Source organism: Loxodonta africana, chromosome 8 (assembly GCF_030014295.1).
Source record: "Loxodonta africana isolate mLoxAfr1 chromosome 8, mLoxAfr1.hap2, whole genome shotgun sequence".
Classification (NCBI taxonomy): domain Eukaryota; kingdom Metazoa; phylum Chordata; class Mammalia; order Proboscidea; family Elephantidae; genus Loxodonta; species Loxodonta africana.
The window spans coordinates 54715177-54735432 of NC_087349.1; the positions used below are offsets into that span (position 1 = coordinate 54715177).

A 20256-nucleotide genomic window follows, 5' to 3' on the forward strand; every position below is an offset into this window, starting at 1 on the left:
GGTCCTGTTCAAGAGGCCTGGGTAAAAAGACTCAGAAGCAAAAACCAGGAGCTATTGCCATCTATCTGTCTAAGGATAAAGAATGAGGACATACCAGTCAGTGGAGAAGTACAGTCACATTAATCCAGTGACCTGCAAGTGAGGGAACTCCAGAGAGAGGGGGAAATTTCAAAAACTCACAAAGCTGTCTATGAAAGAAATATCTGACAAGGCCAGAAAGTTGATAAGCGATGTCCTTCTGACAAGGTCAGTCACTTCCCTAGGTATTTTCCTGAACCCTCTTCTCTCTTCTGTTCCCTCTCCCAGTTGACTGTAGGGGAATCATGCACTGTATTCAACAGCTTGGTAAGGAGGAGGAAGAGTGCTAGGTGGAGAGAGAAGAAGCCTCTGAACATCTCCCTACTGCAGGCCCCTCTCTCCCACAGCAGGGCCAAGCAGGGAGGGGAATAGTCCAGGAGTGAGAGTTAAATTTTAAATGAAGTTGGAAGTTTCATTACACTAGATTGAACCTTTTAATTATTGCTGTAGTACAATTGTCTGTACTACCTAAGAGTGACCTTGAAGGCCATGGTGCCTGATGGAGTTATCAAAAGGCCCAAGAAAGGCATATCTAAAGAGATGTGATAGCCTACCTAAGATAACTCCATGTTTTTATGGAGTTACAGCATATCTAAAGAGATGTGAGTTGCAAAATACAGTTGATTTATAGTTACATTACGTGAGTTGCTATAACAGCTATTGTTAGATTAGTAGTTAAAATATCTGATAATTGTGCTCTTAGAATAAACTTATTTCTTATTTGTCTATCCATCTACCCCTTCAGCTCACTAAAAAAAGAAAAAAGTACAAATGCTTGAACAATATGATACAAAAGCAGTACTCAGATTAATAAACCATTTCCTTTGTGACCTGTTGCCTGCATCCTGGTTTAGAGACTCATTCCACCCATGCATGGTTTAACTCATTCCAAAATGAGTAACATTTTCAGGTGGAATGATCCCAACAATTCATTAACTCTGAAGCCCAAACAAGTAACATAACCAAACAGGGGTTATTGAGTTTTTTTTTTTTTTTTTTTTCTACTGTCAACTAAGGCTCCATTAAAAAAGAGAGAGAAAGGAGGGAGAGACTTTTGGCTTGTACACATTACTGGTGAAATTTGCATAGAGAGGGCTCTGGCTTTGATACGGATAATTGTTAGGACTATGTGTTAGTTATCTAGTGCTGCTATAACAGAAATACCACAAGTAGATGGTTTTAACAAAGAGTTTATTTCCTCACACCAAAGTAGGCTAAAAGTCCAAATTCAAGGCATCAGCTCCAGGGGAAGACATTCTCTCTGTCGGCTCTGGAGGAAGGTCCTTGTCTTCACTTTTCCCATGGTGGAGGAGCTTCTCAGGCATAGGGACCCCAGTCTAAAGGATGTGCTCTGCTTTCTTGGTGGCATGAGGTCCCCAACTCTCTCTGCTCACTTCTTTCTTTTATATCTCAACAGATCACCTCAAGACACAATCCAATCCGGTAGGATGAGTCATGCATCACTAACATAACTCCCGCACATCCTCCCTCATTAACAGCATACAGGCAGGATTTACAACATATAGGAAAATCACACAATACCGGGAATCATGGCCCAGCCCAATTGACACACACATTTTTGGGGGGACATAATTCAATCCATGACAGGCTACTTAAGGCTTTCCTTTTGTTTTAGCTACTTGATGCTCAAAAGCAAGTTTCAGAGTCTCTTCTGATATGCATTTAGGTCTTTTCTTTCTCTCTTGTCTTTTTAATGACCTCTTGCTTTCTTCATGTATGATGTCCTTGATGTCATTTCACAACTCATCTGGTCTTTGGTCATTAGTGTTCAATGTGTCAAATCTATTCTTGAGATGGTCTCTAAATTCAGGTGGGATATTCTCAAGGTCATACTTTGGCTCTCGTGGATTTGTCCTAATTTTCTTCAGTTTCAACTTCAACTTGCATATGAAGAATTGATGGCCTGATCTGCAGTCGGCTTCTGGCCTTGTTCTGACTGGTGATGTTGAGCTTTTTCATTGTCTCTTTCCACAGATATAGTTGATTTGATTCCTGTGTATTCCATCTGGAAAGGCCCATGTGTATAGTCGCCACTTATGTTGGTGAAAAAAAAGTATTTGCAGTGAAGAAGTCATTGGTGAAATGGAAAATTTCCAAGGGCAGCTCAAGAAGACAAAGTATTTTGATTACATGTGCAAAAAGCTGGAGATAGAAAACCAAAAGGGAAAAGAGTATGCTCAGCATTTCTCAAGAAATGAAGAAAAAATTCAAGCCTTGAGTTGCAATACTGAAGAATTCTACAGGGAAAAATTAAAATATTTAATATTATTATTAAAAGACACAGGAAGCATCAAAAGAAGATGGAAGGACACAGAGTCACTACACCAAAAAGAATTGGTCAATGTTCAACCATTTCAGGAGATAACATACGATCAGGAACCGATGGTACTGAAGGAAGAAGTCCAAGCTGCACTGAAGGCAATTGGCAAAAAATAAACCTCGGGGAATTGATGGAATACCAATTGAGATGTTTCAACAAACTGAGGCAGCACTGGAAGTGCTCACTCATCTATGCCAAGAAATTTGGAAGAGGGCTACCTGGCCAACCAACTGGAAGAGATCCATATTTATGCCTATACCCAAGAAAGGTGATCCAACCAAATGTGGAAATTATCAAACAATATCATTAATATCACATGTAAGCAAAATTTTGCTGAAGATCATTCAAAAGCAGCTGCAGGAGTATATTGACAGGGAACTGCCAGAAATTCAAGCCAGATTTAGAAGAGGATGCAGAACCAGGGATATCATTGCTGATGTAAGATGAATACTGGCTGAAAGCAGAGGATGCCAGGAAGATGTCTACTCTTATTTTATTGACTATGCTAAGGCATTCGATTGTGTGGATCATAACAAATTATGGATAACATTGCAGAAAATGGGAATTCCAGAACACTTAATTGTGCTCATGAGAAATCTGTACATGGATCAAGAAGCAGTCATTCGAACAGAACAACGGGATACTGCATGGTTTAAAGTCAGGAAAGGTGTGCGTTGGGGTCATGTCATTTCACCATTCCTATTCAATTTGTATGCTGAGCAAATAATCCAAGAATCTGGACTATATGAAGAAGAACAGGGCATCAGGATTGGAGGGAGTCATTAACAACCTGTATTATGCTGATAACACAATCTGGCTTGCTGAAAGTAAACAGGACTTGAAGCACTTACTGATGAATATCAAAGACTACAGCCTTCAGTATGGATTATACCTCAATATAGAGAAAACAAAAATCTTCACAATTGGACCAAAAAGCAACATCATGATAAATGGAGAAAAGACTGAGGTTGTCAAAGATTTTATTTTACTTGGATCCACAATCAACAGCCGTGGAAGCAGCAGTCAAGAAATGAAAAGATGCATTGCATTGGGCAAATCGGCTGCAAAAGACCTCTTTAAAACTTGTTGAAAAGCAAAGATGTCACCTTGAGAACTAAGGTGCACCTGACCCAAGCGATGGTGTTTTCAATTGCCTCTTACGCATGTGAAAGTTGGACAATGAATAAGGAAGACCAAAGAAGAGTTGATGCCTTCGCATTGTGGTGTTGGCGAAGAATATTGAATATATCAAGGACTGCTAAGAGAACAAACAAATTTGTCTTGGAAGAAGTACAACCAGAATGCTCCTTAGAAGCAAGGATGGCCAGACTATGTCCCACATACTTTGGACATGTTGTAAAGAGGGATCAGTCCCTGGAGAAGGACATCATGCTTGGTAAAATAGAGAGTCAGCAAAAAAGAGGAAGACCCTCAATGAGATGGAATGACACAATGGCTGCAACAATGGGCTCAAGCATATCAACAATTGTGAGGAAGGTGCAGGACTGGGCACTGTTTCATTCTGTTGTGCATAGGGTCACTATGAGTTAGAATGGACTTGATGGCATCTAACAACAACAACACTTAAGGCTGGCTGAGGTAGAGAATGTTCACTTGTATCAAAGTGGCAAGTACTATGTATTTTAGGATCATTAGTTTAGAATTCATAAGTCCTTAACCCATATTGTACAAATGTCAAAAGCCTTCATTATTATGATGTCTACACTGAACAGGCTTCTAATGCATCACTGCGATGTGAAGGATCACTTTTGTGTGGATTTCTCTCCACGGTCTTTTAACTCCCACCCAATAAGGTCTATGGAACGCTAATGAAGGAACTGGTTAGTCTGCCATCCCACTAGGCTTAATATGAGCCATCCCAGAGGTAGGAAGGATAGGCTCTTACCACTAACAAGGAAGAAGACCCAGGAGCAGAGCGTACCCTTTTTAGGCCTGGTTTTCCTGCACTGAGACCTTCCTAGACCCAGGAGATAGAGAGCTGTAATATCAAAGATGTCAAGAAAGTGAGAAACAGTGTCAGAGAAAAAATGGCAGGAGACACCAGCAGGAGACAGCACAGTGGCTTTCTGGTCCACAGAGCAAGAACACTGAGTGACTTTGGGCAGGAGGCTTGCTGGAGGAGTGGGGTGTCTCAGCGCACTTATTGTCAGAGATAAAAGAGATTTATAACAATTGCCTGAGCAGGGCAGGGGTTGAGGGGACAGAGAGAGGCTTGCCTGCCGGCACAGCTAAAAAGAGGCTATCCTAATGGAGAAACTGTATGTTGAGCATTTCTGAACCTGAATTATAACCTGTTACTTCCCTAATAAACCCCATATTGTGAGTATTGTCTGTGAGTTCTGTGTGGCCATTGCAATGAATTATCTAACTTGGCAAAGAGTGCTATGGGAGGAATGAATGGTTTCAGAATTGGTAAATATGGCAGAGAGAAGGGGTATGTCTGACCTATGTCTCATAGGAATTAGTCTTGAGCTGTTAATCATGATTCTCCTCCTCCCTCGGGAAGTTAAAGGAGGTCAGAAGCCACCCCCATGCCATTTTTATAATAACTTATAAATGAATAACAAATGGACATAAATGTCCACCCACGGTTGACCACTTTTCTCTAGGAGTGTTAAGGTTCTTCCTTTACATACTTCCTCTGACTTGAAAGATGGAGTAAGATGTTGAGGGCTGGGACAGGTAAATTCATATTCCTTTACTTGAACTATGAGTAATCTCCACATTGAGGGGAGAAAAGACTCCATTCTACGCCCTTTCTCAAAAATGTTTTCCACCAACCTACCTGAACAACAAGAAAACGATAGACATCAAGCTCCAAATCCAAACCATTTTTAATTAACCAGTTAGTATCAACCCAAATTATACCTATCCATCTTGAACTAGTTCAAACCACCATACAACATGTGACTTTTTTTTCCCCTCCCTGAATTCATTTATATGTGGCCCGTTCCATTACTTTGGACATTTAAAGATTTTCTAACTTTTTTTTTTGTTTTTTTTTCTAACTTGTCTTTTAACTCGTTTAATTGTCGTGCCTTATTTTCCTAATTAGGGTATAAGCAATAACGAGACCTGAGTTTTAAGTTTTATTACATGTTCTTAGTGTCAGTAACAGACACACAATGAATTTCAGTTAAATAAGTGAGAAAAAAAAAAAAAAAACACTGACTAAAATAACAGGACAAAAAAAAAAAAATGCATCCAAACTTAGTCACTGAAAAGGTATTCTAAATTTTACTTCTGTAAAGCAAATGAGTTTCCAAGCCCCAACACTAACAAAACCCTATCAAGAAAAGCAGCAGTATTTCAGAAATAATCCTGCTGTAAAATATATTCAATGATGCTTAAGTCATATTCAGTTATTTTATTCTTTGAAAATATGTTCTCTGTACATTAAGTATTTAGTGGATAAAATATTAGAAGTACAGAATAATGATGTGTTCTTCAATTTCTCAAGCAATGTTGTAACCTTCCCTCTCTCAACTGTGCCACCCACTCCCAACAATTACAATACTGGAAAACAGAAACTTATAGGACATCAGCAATACTGAAGAAACCTACAACAGAACTGATTTCGTAAACTTAGATGAGATAAAGAATCAGCGAGAACTTTTGCAGAGGCAACTGAACGCTTATATAAGCAAGAGAAGTATTTGTAAAGGTTAGCAGATTTTTCGATTTTTACCATGTAAGGTGAAAAAAAAATATCTCAAGGATTTTTTTTTACTGGCAATAAATGCCTTCCAAGGCTATACCCCGCCGCCACCAATAAATATTTCCTGGTAAGACCAAAGGTAAGACCAGCTACTCTTTATAATTCTTTCCAAATAGACAATATAAACTCTTCGCTTTTTGGACTGGCTGACAAAATTTTGATGTTTGCCTTAGGTTACCTGTATTAATGTGGAAAAAAAAAAAATCAGTTCCTTAAGAAAAATATTTTTACAGAAAACTTGTTTTCTATTCCTACTCTCTAATTGTAGCAGTGTGTTTGATTTCTGAACATCCTTTCTGTCTTAATTACTTTTTAAAAAAAAATTTTTGTTGTGCTTTAAGTGAAAGTTTACAAACCCAGTCAGACTCTCATACAAAAACTTACATACACCTTGTTATATACCCCTAGTTGCTCTCCGTCTAATGAGACAACACACTCCTACCCTCCACCTTCTATTTTCGTGTCCATCCGGCCAGCTTCTGCCCTCATTTGTCCTCTCATCTCTTCTCCAGACAGGAGCTGCCCACATAGTCTCATGTGTCTACTTGATCCAAGGAGCTCATTCTTCACCAGTATCATTTTCTATCCCATAGTCCAGTCCAATCCCTGTCAGAAGAGTTGGCTTTGGGAATGGTTCCTGTCTTGGACTAACAGAAGGTCTGGGGACCGTGACCTCTGGGGTCCTTCTAGTCTCAGTTGAACCATAAATTCCGGTCTTCTTACAACAATTTGGGGTCTGCATCCCCCTGCTTTCCTGCTCCCTCAGGGGTTCTCTGTTGTGTTCCCTGTCAGGGCAGTCATTGGTTGTAACTGGGCACTATCTAGTTCTTCTGGCCTCAGGCTAATGTAGTCTCTGCTTTATGTGGCCTCTTCTGTCTCTTGGGCTCATAATTACCTTGTGTCTTTGGTGTTCTTCATTCTCCTTTGCTCCAGGTGGGTTGAAAACCAATTGATGCATCTTAGATGGCTGCTTGCTAGCATTTAAGACACCACTCTCCAAAGCGGGATGCAGAATGTTCTCTTAATAGATTTTATGATGCTAATTGACTTAGATGCCCCCTGAAACCATGGTCCCCAAACCCCCGCCCCTGCTATGCTGGGCTTCGAAGCATTCGGTTTATTCAGGAAACTTCTTTTCTTTTGGTTTAGTCCAGGTGTACTGACCTCTCCTGTATTGTGTGTTGCCCTTCCTTTCACCTGAAAAAAATTTTGTCTACTTTCTAGTGAGTGAATATCCCTCTCCCTCCCTCCTCTCATAATCTTCAAAGAATATTTTCTTCTCTGCTTAAACTATTTTTCGAGTTCTTATAATAGTGGGCTCATACAATACTTGTCCCGTTGCAACTGACTAATTTCACTCAGCATAATACCTTCCAGATTCCTCCATGTTATGAAATGTTTCAGGGATTCATCATCGTTCTTTATCTATGCGTAATATTCCATTGTGTGAATATACCATAATTTATTTATCCATTCATCCATTGATGGGCACCTTGGCTGCTTCCATCTTTTTGCTATTGTAAACAGTGCTGCAATGAACATGGGTGTGCATATATCTGTTCGTGTAAAGGTTCTTATTTCTCTAAGATATATTCCAAGAAGTGGGATTGCTGGATTGTATGGTAGTTCTATTTCTAGCTTTTTAAGAAAGCACCAAATCGATTTCCAAAGTGGTTATACCATTTTACATTCCCACCAGCAGTATATAAGTGTTCCAGTCTCTCCACAACCGCTCCAACATTTATTATTTTGTGTTTTTTGGATTAATGCCAGCCTTGTTGGAGTGAGATGGAATCTCATTGTACTTTTGATTTGCATTTCTGTAATGGCTAATGATCATGAGCATTTCCTCATGTATCTGTTAGCTACCTGAATGTCTTTAGTGAAGTACCTGTTCATAGCCTTTGCCCATTTTTTAATTGGGTTATTTGTCTTTTGGTATTTGAGTTTTTGCAGTATCATGTAGATTTTAGAGATCAGATGCTGATCAGAAATGTCATAGCTATAAACTTTTTCCCAGTCTGTAGGTAGTCTTTTTACTCTTCTGGTGAAGTCTTTGGATGAGCATAGGTGTTTGATTTTTAGGAGCTCCCAGTTATCTGGTTTCTCTTCTGCATTGGTAGTAATGTTTCGTATACTGCTTATGCCATGTATTAGGGCTCCTACCATTGTCCCTATTTTTTCTTCCATGATTTTTATAGTTTTAGATTTTATATTTAGGTCTTTGATCCATTTTGAGTTAGTTTCTGTGCATGGTGGGAGGTATGGGTCTTGTTTCATTTTTTTGCAGATGCATATCCAGTTATGCCAGCACCATTTGTTAAAGAGACAGTCTTTTCCTCATTTAACCATTTTGGGGCCTTTGTCAAATATCAGCTGCTCATATGTGGATGGATTTATTTCTGGATTCTCAGTTCTGTTCCATTGGTCTATGAATCTGTTGTACCAGTACCACATTGTTTTGACTATTGTGGTGGTATAATAGGTTCTAAAATCAAGTAGAATGAGGCTTCCCACTTTGTTCTTTTTCAGTAATGCTTTACTTATCCAGGGCCTCTTTCCCTTCCATAAGAAGTTCCTGATTTGTTTCTCTATCTCGTTAAAAAATGTTGTTGGAATTTGAATTGGAAGTGCATTCTATCTGTATATGGCTTTTGGTAGAATAGACATTTTTACAATGTTAAGTCTTCCTGTCCATAAGCAAGGTATATTTTTCCACTTATGTAGGTCTCTTTTGGTTTTTGTGGTAGTGTCTTACAGTTTTCTTTGTTTAGGTTCTTTATGTCTCTGGTAAGATTTATTCCTAAGTATTTATCTTCTTGGGGGCTGCTGTAAAGGGTATTGATTTGGTGATTTCCTCTTCAATGCTCTTTTTGTCAGTGTAGAGAAATTCAACTGATTTTTGTATGTTTATCTTGTATCCTGATAATGTGCTGAACTCTTCTATTAGTTTCAACAGTTTTCTTGAGGATTCTTTAGGGTTTTCTGTGTATGAGATCACGTCATCTGCAAACAGAGATACTTTTACTTCTTCCTAACCAATCTGGATGTCCTTTATTTCTTTATCTAGCCTAATTGCTCGTCTAGGACCTCCAGCACAATGTTGAATAAGAGCGGTGATAAAAGGCATCCATGCCTGGTTCCCGATCTCAAGGGGAATGCTCTTAGACTCTCTCCATTTAGGATGATGTTGGCTTTTGGCTTTGTATAAATGCCCTTTATTATGTGGAGGAATTTTCCTTCTATTCCTATTTTGCTGAGAGTTTTTATCATGAGTGGGTGTTGAATTTTGTCAAATGCGTTTTCTGCATCTACTGATAAGATCATGTGGTTCTTGTGGTAATTTTCTTTTTTTTGTGGGATCTACCTCATTTTGGTATCAGGGGTATGCTGGCTTCATAAAACGAGTTTGGGAGGATTTTGTCCTTCTCTATACTCTGAAATACCTTTAATAGTAGTAGTGTTAACTCTTCTCTGAAAGTTTGGTAGAACTCTGCAGTGAAGCCATCTGGCCCAAGGCTTTTTTTTTGTTGGAAGTTTTTTAATTACCTTTTCAATCTCTTCTTTTGTTATGGGCTTATTTAGTTGTTCTACCTCTGTTTGTATTAGTTTAGGTAGGTAGTGTGTTGTAGAAATTCATCCATTTCTTCAAGGTTTTCAAATTTGTTAGAGTACAATTTTTCCTAGTAAACTGATATGATTCTTTTAATTTCAGTTGGGTCTGTTGTAATATCACCCATCTCATTCTTATTCGGGTGATTTGCTTCCTCTCTTGTTTTTCTTTTGTACATTTGGCCAGTGATTTATCAGTTTTGTTAATTTTTTCAAAGAGCCAGCTTTTGGTCTTGTTAACTCTTTCAATTGTTTTTCTGTTCTCTATTTCATGTAATTCTGCTCTAATTTTTATTATTTGCTTTCTTCTCATGCCTAAGGGTTTCTTTTGTTGTTCTCTTTCTATTTGTTCAAGTTGTAGGGATAATTCTTTGATTATGGCCCTTTCTTCTTTTTGTATGTGTGCTTTTATTGATATAAATTGACCTCTGAGCACTGCTTTTGCTGTGTCCCAAAGGTTCTGATAGAAAGTGTTTTCATTCTCATTGGATCCTCTGAATTTCTTTATTCCATCCTTAATGTCTTCTATAATCCAGTCTTTTTTGAGCAGGGTATTGTTCAGTTTCCAAGTGTTTGATTTCTTTTCCCTGCTTTTCCTGTTATTGATTTCTACTTTTATGGCCTATGGTCAGAGAAGATGCTTTGTAATATTTCAGTGCTTTGGTTTCTCCTAAGGCTTGCTTTATGATCTAATATGTGGTCTATTCTAGAGAATGTTCCATGTGCATTAGAAAAGAAAGTATACTTGGCTGCTTTTTGGGTGGAGTGTTGTGTATATGTCTGTGAGGTCAAGTTGGTGGATTGTGGCATTTAGATCTTCTGTGTCTTTATTGAGCTTCTTTCTGCATGTTCTGTCCTTCACAAAAGTGGTGTGTTGAAGTCTCCTACTATAATTGTGGTGCTGCCTATCTCACTTTTCAATGCTGTTAGAGTGTGTTTTATGTATCTTCCAACCCTGTCATTGAGTGCATAAATATTTAATATGGTTATATCCTCCTGGTATATTATCCCTTTAATCATCATGTAGGGTCCTTCCTTACCCTTTGTGGTGGGTTTAACTTTAAAGTCTATTTTGTCAGAAATTAATATTGCCACTCCTGCTCTTTCTTGATTGTTGTTTGCTTAATATATTTTTTCCATCCTTTGAGTTTTAGTTTGTTTGTGTCTTTGAGTTTAAGGTGTGCCTCTGGTAGGCAGCATATAGACAGATCATGTTTTCTAATCCATTGTGCCACTCTCTGTCTCCTTATTTGTGCATTTAGTCCATTTACATTCAGCGAAATTGTGGATAACTATGAGTTTAGTGCTGTCATTTTGATGTCTTCTTTTGTGTGTTGTTGACAGTTTCTTTTTCCCACTTAATTTTTTGTACTAATTAGCTTATCTTTATATATTATCTTTTCCTTTTTTTATTTGTTTTGTTTCTGCTGAGTCTCTATTTTTTTCCTGTATTTTATTTTGATGGGTAGGATTGTTAGTCTCCTTTGTGATTACCTATTTACCCCTATTTTTTAAGTTTAAATGTAACTTTTATTTCTTTATATCGCCTTGTCTTCCTCTCCATATGAAAGATCTATGACAACATTTCTTAGTCCCTCTTCATTGTTTTAATGTTATTTTGAGCTTTTTCTTTTTTTAATTTATTTTTTGCTATTTCCCTGTCTGGGTTGACATCTGATTGCTCTGTCCAGTGCTCTGGTCTTGGGTTGATATCAGATATTATTGAATTTCCAACCAGAAAACTCCTTTTAGTATTTCTTGTAGCTTTGGTTTGCTTTTCATGAATTCCCTAAACTTCTGTTTATCTGGAAATGTCCTAATTTTGCCTTCATATTTGAGAGACAGTTTTGCTGGATATATAATTCTTGGCTGGCAATTTTTTTCCTTCAATACTTTATATAAGTCATCCCACTGCCTTCTTGCCTGCATGGTTTCTGCTGAGTAGTCCAAGCTTATTCTTATTGACTGTCCTTTGTAGGTGACTTTTCATTTACCCCTAGCTGCTCTTAAAATTCTCTTTGTCTTTGGTTTTGGCAAGTTTGATTATAATATGTCTTGGTGACTTTCTTTTAACATCTACCTTATGTGGAGTTAGATGAGAGCATCTTGGATAGATATCTTCCCATCTTTCATGATACCAGGGAAATTTTCTGCCAAAAAACCTTCAACAATTCTGTCTGTATTTTCTGTAATCTCTCCCTATTCTGGTACTCCAGTCACTAGTAGTTTATTTCTCTTGATAGAGTCCCACATGATTCTTAGGGTTTCTTCATCTTTTTAAAATTCTTTTATCTGATTTTTCTTCAGATGTATTGGCAGCAAATGCCTTATCTTTAATCTCACAAATTCTGCCTTCCAATTCCTCAGTTCTGCTCCTCTGACTTTCTATTGAGTTGTCTAAATCGGGAATTTTATTGTTAATCTTCTGAATTTCTGATTGTTGTCTGTCTGTGGATTCTTGCAGCTTATTAAATTTTTCATTTTATTCTTGAATAATCTTTTTAATTTCTTCAACTGCTTTATCTCTGTGTTTCTTGGCTTGTTCTATGTATTGCCTGATCTCCTTCCTGATGTCTTGAAGAGTTCTGTATATTAATCTTTTGTATTCTGCATCTGGTAATTCCAGGAAGGCACCTTCATCCAGAAGATCCATTGATTCTTTGTTTTGAGAGCTTGTTGAAGTGATCATGGTCTGTTTCTTTATGTGATTTGATATTGGCTGTTGTCTCCTAGCCATCTATGTTATTGTATTAGTTTATTTTATTTTTGCTTACTGTATCCTAGCTTCTTGCTTTTTTTGTTTTGATAGGCCAAAATAGTTTGCTTGAGCTAGCTTCATTATTTTCACCTTTGAAGCTCTAACTTCCTGTCACTTGATGGCTAGAACTGTTACCAGGTATATGATCCTAAGAGTCCATTCACTTTTCTTATATGGATTCAGCTCAGGTGTCCAGGTAGTTGGTCATCAAGTGTGTGGTACAGACTCTGTCCTACAGTCTTAGGGCAGCAGGGGTGATTGGTGTAGATACTGGTATCTGGTTGCAGCAGGGGGTCACGTTCTCAACAAGGCAAGGGGCTGACAACTGTCCCCTGAGTGTCTGTGAGGAAAGCGCATCCCTATTCCCTACAGCACACAGGTGGGTTGGTTCTGCAAATGGACCTTGGGTACCCAGTGGTTTTGGTTGTCAGGACTGGGAGGTATCAGTTATCCTTGGGCCGCTGTCACAGGTGGCTGGGTGACCTGAATATAGCCACCAGTCCTTAGGCCCCTAATGTGGGTAGGTGAGGACCCTGCTTAATAGGCAAAGCAGTTTCAAACATCAGACAGCCACCTCTCCACCACACAGCCGAAACAGTTGCAGTCTGCCAACAACGGCCTATTCTCCTGAAATACGCCTGCATGAGTCCAGGCAGGGAGGAAAGGTATTCAAATTTCATAGATTCTTTATGCTTTGACAGGAGCCATTTCTTTCCTGAGCTCCCCAAGTTAGTGGAACTGGCAGATTATCTTTTCCCCAATTGTGAATTTATTCCTTCTACAAGGCTGGGAGAATGGCTCAGAGTGCGCAATAGGACCTTTCTCAGGCTCAAGAAATCAGCAGCCACTGAAGCCAGCTTCGGGGCAGGAGGCGCAGTAAAATATATGCAAGTACTTGGCTTTTGCTGAGAGCGCCATTTTTCTCTGGTTCCTGAGGTGTGAGTAAGCTGTGCGGCTGGATATTTCTCCCTGAGGAAAGTGTGACCAGACACTAACACCAGCCCACCACAGCCACTCCTGGGAATGGTGCCTGAGGGATTCCAGTGATTCAGTTCCAGCAACCCCTCTCCACTTCTGAACCATCTCTCCCTCCCCCTGCTGCTCAGTCCATTTTCTAACTTTGCCTTTGATGTTCAGGGCTTCTAGCTTGTAATAAATGTAATCTTTTCACTTGTTTTTTTGGGTCTGTGTTGTAAGAGCATTCACCAGAAGCATCTGACTACTCCGCCATCTTGGCCCCGCCTTTCAGATAATTTCTCGATGTAAGCTAATCACAGTAACCCCATCCACCTTGTGAGTTGAGGAATTGGAATGACATATTTCTTGTCAAAGAGATGTAAGGGAGGCTTCTGTGAAAGCTTTCCTTGCCCCTTAGAAAGAGACATAATAAGTGATTTTTTTCCCCCGAATATTTCCTTTAAATTTGACCATGAAACTGCTGCAGCCATCTTGCTACCAACCTAAGGACAATGCAAACACCAGGAATGACTGACAGACGAGACAAAGAATAGGGTCCTAGATAACACCATTAAGCAGCTGATATCACTATTGCCATAGCTACCCAAAGTCTGGATATTGTCCATATTATATGACATAATAAATGTCCTTGTTTTTTATCAGTCCAGGTTACATGTCTTTTATTTTAACTGGAAAACATGATAATTGATAGAGTAATGTATTGGTTCCAAACTTTAAATATGAGAAGATAACAAAATCATATTTTTCAAAGCTGGTTTTGCATATTTAAAAAAAATTAAACAAATACATTATTTAGTGTCTTTTATCTGTAAGACATTGTGCTATATGTTGAGAAGAAATAGAAGGGCATGAAAAATAGTTTTTCATTCAAGGAGTATATAATTTAGATGATGGGGTATATTTATACAAATGAATGATGTTATCAGATAGATATCTGACACTGGGACAAATACATAAAATAAGGAACACAAAAATATTTAATTCTCCTGAGGGTGAGGAGAAGCCTTGGAGGAAGAATGAAAAAGAATGAGACAAGTAAGAAAATAAGGAGAGGAGAGAAAGGACTGCAGAGGAAGGGTAGGGAAAATGAAGCAGATAGCAGAATATGGGTGAGGGAACAATGAAGAGTGGCAAACAATAAGACTGGAAGCAAGGGATGGAAGTAAGTTGGGAAGAACCTTAGAAGTCAGTGCTAAGAGGTATGGCATTTATTCAAACTTCTAGGAAATCAAGACTCTCAGATGGTACATAAATAGGGGAGAATTATGAAATATGATCAGACTTTTTTTTTTTAAGGTAATTATGATGGTCCTGACACATTATTAGATGAGGGACAAAATGGAGATTATCTTTTATAAGATAAACTCAGTGGGATAATGGCATTATCACATGTACTAGAGGAAAATATTGAAATGTTTTCTGACTTTAACAGACTGTCCTGCCGGCTAAGGATTTTGCTGAAGCTGTGGCACAGTTCAATTCTTTCTTCACCTAATATTGCTTCCTTAGGTTCCCTCCCACAGGTATTGACCCCAAGAGTGCTCCCTTAAAATATCCTACAGGCGGATTTCCATCTCAGAGTCGGCATCCTGGGTAACTCAATGCCCAACAAAACTGATGATAGTGGTAAGTACAGTCTAGACCTCTGTCCTTCCTTTGGAATGTGATCACTTCTGCCTGGTTGTGATTGCTCCATATTGGTTTAGTTTAGGGAAAGGAAATGTTGAATATATGCACGTATCTGTCCTGAATCTGTCCTAGAGGGGAGTCCATAGGATGTTCTTTAACTGAAGCAAGACTTTATGGTCCAACTGTGGAAAAGCCTAGTTAAAATGTGAGTTGTCACATCCAGTTACATCCATATACATTTGCCTTTAAGTTGATCTTGTCCCTATAGAAAGAGTCCTTCCCCTTAAAAAAGGACCAGAATATTTCCTCCCTTATCTAAATGGTGTTTTAAAAACAGTATTTAAACAAATCTCATTTTATCTCTTTCCAGGTAATGAACATGCTCTGAAAGGTTTAATTTTTGCTCTCATTGCAGTACAGTCATCTATCTGTCAAATGTTTGTTGAGTATATACTTGCACCACTCACTGTATTAGGCTCAAAATTTGTGTGAAGAAGAGTAAAGATAATAAAAAGAGTTTTATTAAATATTTATGATGAAAATAGTTTTGTAAATGATTTTACTTTAGTGGCTATTTCACTAGATAACTGTGGCAAATGTGAATAGTGGCTATTTTGCAGTTGGCACAGTCTTGTTTATAACAACAACAACAAAAAACCTCTAAGTAAAATATATATGCTAATTATTGCTGCTTCAAATGAGTACTTTCTATAGATAACGCCCTCCCCCCTCCTCCCCCGGGAAAGAATTCCTAATCGGCCACCCATAACTCCATTATGTGTTGTAGACTGCTTTAACTCTAAAGAGTACAAAGGACATCCCTCAGACCCTCAGAGTCCAAACATGTGTGGTTTTTCCACAGAAGAGCTTGGAACTTTGCCGGAGGGCATTGAGCCAGCACAAACCTCCTAGGTCTAAACACTGCTTTAGTACTACATCTTGACACTTACTTGCTACTGTGGAATACCTTTTAGTACTGGAATGGTTTATATACAGTTGAAACATGGGTGACTACAAACATAAATTCTTACCTTTGCATACATACATAACCCCTTTTGAATTATACATTTTATAAAGATTTAAAGAAAAATCACTTATGCAGAAAATATCTAGTGGACAGACTAATTTTATGTGTTCAAATGACCATCTATTTCAGTGACATCAGAAGGGAAATCAATATTTCATAAACATTTATTTTATTAAATATTAGCACATTTCAAGCATGGAACATGTCCAAAGAGAGTAGATTTGCTTAAAATAGTCACAGGATGAAGTTATGTTATCAGAATTTATTTTAAGCAATGAATGATCTAATACACTTAATTCAGATAAATGGTCTTTTTCTTCCAATCCCTGAAGGCAGAGAACAGCACAACAACAAATTCCCTTTAAAGTATGAATCGCTTTTTGCTATTAAAGCAAAAATGAGACATATTTGGAAAAACACATTTATAGCAATGTAGTATCTCTTAAAGAAAAACTGTAAAGTAGACTGAGTTTTTAAACACATTTAAAAGAAATTCCTGAAGAAAACAACGTCACCTTAAGAACAAATGAAAACAGTGTCCATCTCTGCTTACATAGTAATTGCTATTTGACGAAGTACCGGCTAATAATAATTGATAAGGCCTAAAGTGTGACCCTTTGAAAATTGCAGCACTATCTGAAAATGCAGGATACAGCAGCAATTGCCTTTTGTGTTTAGAATAACTAGTATGCATTTCTTTTTTCCAGTTCCATTTGCTATCCAGTTGATTCTGACTCATGGCCACCCCATGTGTGTCAAGGTAGAACTGTGCTCCATAAGGTTTTGAATAGCTGACCTTGTTTTGGAAGTAGATTGCTAGGCCTTTCCTCTATGGTGCATCTGGGTGGATGCCAACCGCCAACCTTTCGATTAGCAGCCAAGTGCATTAATAACCATTTGCACCACCCAGGGACTCCAATTTCTGCTTTAGTAGTAAGATTTTTCTTAATGGGCCCATAGTTGTATCATTATTAATCTTCACTACTTGAGTGTGGTGAGACCATATTAGAAACCTTTCCAAATGTGAAATGAATGTGGAGAAATGAATGTGCTGTTAAAATGCTACCATACTCACATCAATTAGAAATGTGTTTGTTAATTAAGTTTTAATAGGTATTAATAAAAAATTTCATTCTTAAAAAATTTTCCACCCCCAAATTTGCATTTCTATGTATGCCCTAGTGTAAATTTACTATTTTTGATGACTTTTACCATATTTTCAAAGGATTTAGCATGATATTCAGACTTAACGAAGAACATGCATATGGATTTAAATTTATAAAAACTAAAAATGTATATGTTATTTTCTGACATGTAATTGACCTACTCCCTTTGATACTGAGCCACTTAACAAGACAGAAGGAAAAGAGAACAGATATAAAGAAATGAATCCAGTCAACTCTATATAAAGAAACTGACCTTCTTAAAATTTTTGTTTAAGTCAACCAGACTGAGCAGGAAGATGTGGTCCTTGGCTCCCAGGAGCAGCCTTCCCCTCTCCTCGTCTAAGAGCAGAGTTTGGAAATCCAGTCCTTCTGTTGAACCCAAAAAGGGAACACAGCTATTTGAAAGGAGCAAGTCTATGGGAAAGTAAAAGGAAGAAAGAAAAAAAACATTAATAAGGTAAATATTTACTTGCTTCAATACACACGTTGTCCCACTTTGTAACTACATGTATACAGCATGTAAGTTCCAATTTAGAGATAAGTAAACAATATACAGTTCTTAGCATATACTCATTTAGAAATAGATGCAATTTATTACATAGGCATGTTATTGACAAAATATTTATTTTACATATGAAAAAGTACATGTTCTTAAAACAAAAATTTAACATGCAGATACAAAAACATTTAAATGCAAAATACTTTACCACCCTGGTATAATTTAGGTATAATTTACAGCATCTACTATATTTGCAAACTGACAAAATTAATCAATATATTCAAAGTAAGCATCAGACGAAGTGTGTGATAAGCCTCAGAGTTTTTCTTCCCCTCTCACTTTTGAGAGTGTTTAGATTGATGCCTGTGCTTGGAGGATTGCACTGTTCCTATTTCATAGGTTCAGGAAGAAGATGCAAATGGATTCTGAAAGAGATATGATTCTGAACCAGCAATGGAATCAGAATTTTAAAACTGGAAGTGACCTTGAAAATCAATTAATGCAAATTGATGATTTTATAAATAAAGATACTTAATCTCAGGAAGGTGAAGCCACATGCCCTAAATTCCAAAACAACATGGTGGTAAAGCTGATAACAAAACCTGAGTTTCCTGGTTCCATTTCCAATCTTTTCTCTTTGAAATTTGTCTATAGATCCTAATTCTTTGTTTCGTTTTAATTATGATATGGACAGAGTCCTATCTAAATTTAATTCAGAGTGTACAGGAAGACAATTCGTTGATAGATTTTACCACAAATATTACTATGCCTTCTTATTTTCTATAATCCTGGAGTATTAAATACCAATAAGGTAATAATATCACCTAAAAAAAATCACTTACATAATTTAAATCCAGTATGTGTTGTTGCTGTGTGCCATTGAGTCAATTCCGACTCATAGTGACTCTAAAGGACAAAGTAGAACTGCCCCATAGGGTTTCCTAGGCTGTAATCTTTACTGAAGCAGATGGCCAGGTCTTTTTTCCTGCAGAACAACTGGTGGGTTCAAACCACCGACCTTTTGGTTAGCAGTCATTTGTTTAATCATCATACCACCAGGGCTCCTTCCAGTACCCTGGACTTTGAAAGTAATTTACTATTTTAAAGTAATTCATTATTAATTTAGGAGAAAATGAAAAAGAGAGCTTTTTAGAAACAGACCTCAAGATACTTGATACATGATTTAAAAAAAAAAAAAATCACATTTCCAACCTCTATAAAATAGATGTTTGAGTGTCTTTAATTCAAAGGCCATATATTCCAACCATCAACTGTTAACTTTATTATTTCATATTTTTTAGCATTCCTTTCAATCTTTATCTAATTTACAATGGTTAAATGTCATTTTCCTTAGTCACTAAGCTAAATTTTTGTCTTAGTTTTGACTAACTAGAGGCACTTTGCTGAAAAAGATATACTATTTGAATTCTCAAGTGAGTGTGTCTTTAATAACCATAAATATCTTACTGATATTTATGGATCATACTTTATGTACACTGGATGGAAGTCTGAACACTATGCTAATCATTTTTCTATTATGTTAAATATAATTTTAATCATTTTCAGACCAGAGACACAGTGATAATATGTCTTAGCAGCTCCAAAAGCAGTAAGCCTATTTTTGCAGGGAAATAGCCAATAAACATTCCACACCGATCCAGATCCTAAAGTAGAATTGAGAAAAGAAGAATGGGACCGAGAGACTGTATAGAAAAGATGTGATCTAAAACTTTAATGGAAGCATACATTTTATACAACCTCTTATTTAATCAGGCAAATCTGCATCTTCCATGGGATTTCCCCTTACTTAACACATAAGAATGAAATGAGCAAGATGGAAAGTATGTGAGGGGATTCCTAGGAGTATATCTTGATCCAACTAGTAATTAGAGGAAAATAGTTTACATGATATAAATACTTATTATTTCAAATGTCCACAGATAAATTAATTATTTTGAGCCATACACTACAGAGTGAATTACTCAATGAAACATTGTGTAACATAATGAGTATGTTTGTGGACTTTAACTCCAGACCCCTTGAGTTATAGTTAAGCCTCACCATTCACTGGCTGTGTGATCTAGGAAAAGTCACTCAACATCTCTATGCCTCAGTTTTCTCATCTATAAAATAGAAATAATAATAGAAACTATGTCATAAGCCATGTTGTTATGAGGATTAAATGAGTTAATATATAAGCAGCATTAGAGCAGTGGCTGGCACATAGGAAGTTCTATGTAACTATTAGCTATTATAGTGATATTAACTATTATTTTGAACACTATAATAAACTTCAGTTTAGGCAAATAAGTTCTACTGAAGAAGATTATTATCACATCTTCCATCAAGCCAGAATTACGAAGACTAGAATATCTCTGTTTTTTATGATATTGGAATGATATTAAAAAGCTATTCATTCCACAAATATT

General features: G+C 37.3%; 1 protein-coding gene across 1 annotated transcript in view; it reads right to left on the minus strand.

Annotated features, from left to right (window-relative positions):
• SEMA3D (semaphorin 3D) overlaps nucleotides 1–20256 on the minus strand; it is a 184805-nt gene that overhangs the window by 129526 nt on the left and 35023 nt on the right. The window contains exon 2 of the mRNA XM_064289934.1: nucleotides 17582–17742. Coding sequence (XP_064146004.1) covers nucleotides 17582–17742 — 161 coding nt within the window. The remainder of the gene's footprint in view (nucleotides 1–17581; nucleotides 17743–20256) is intronic.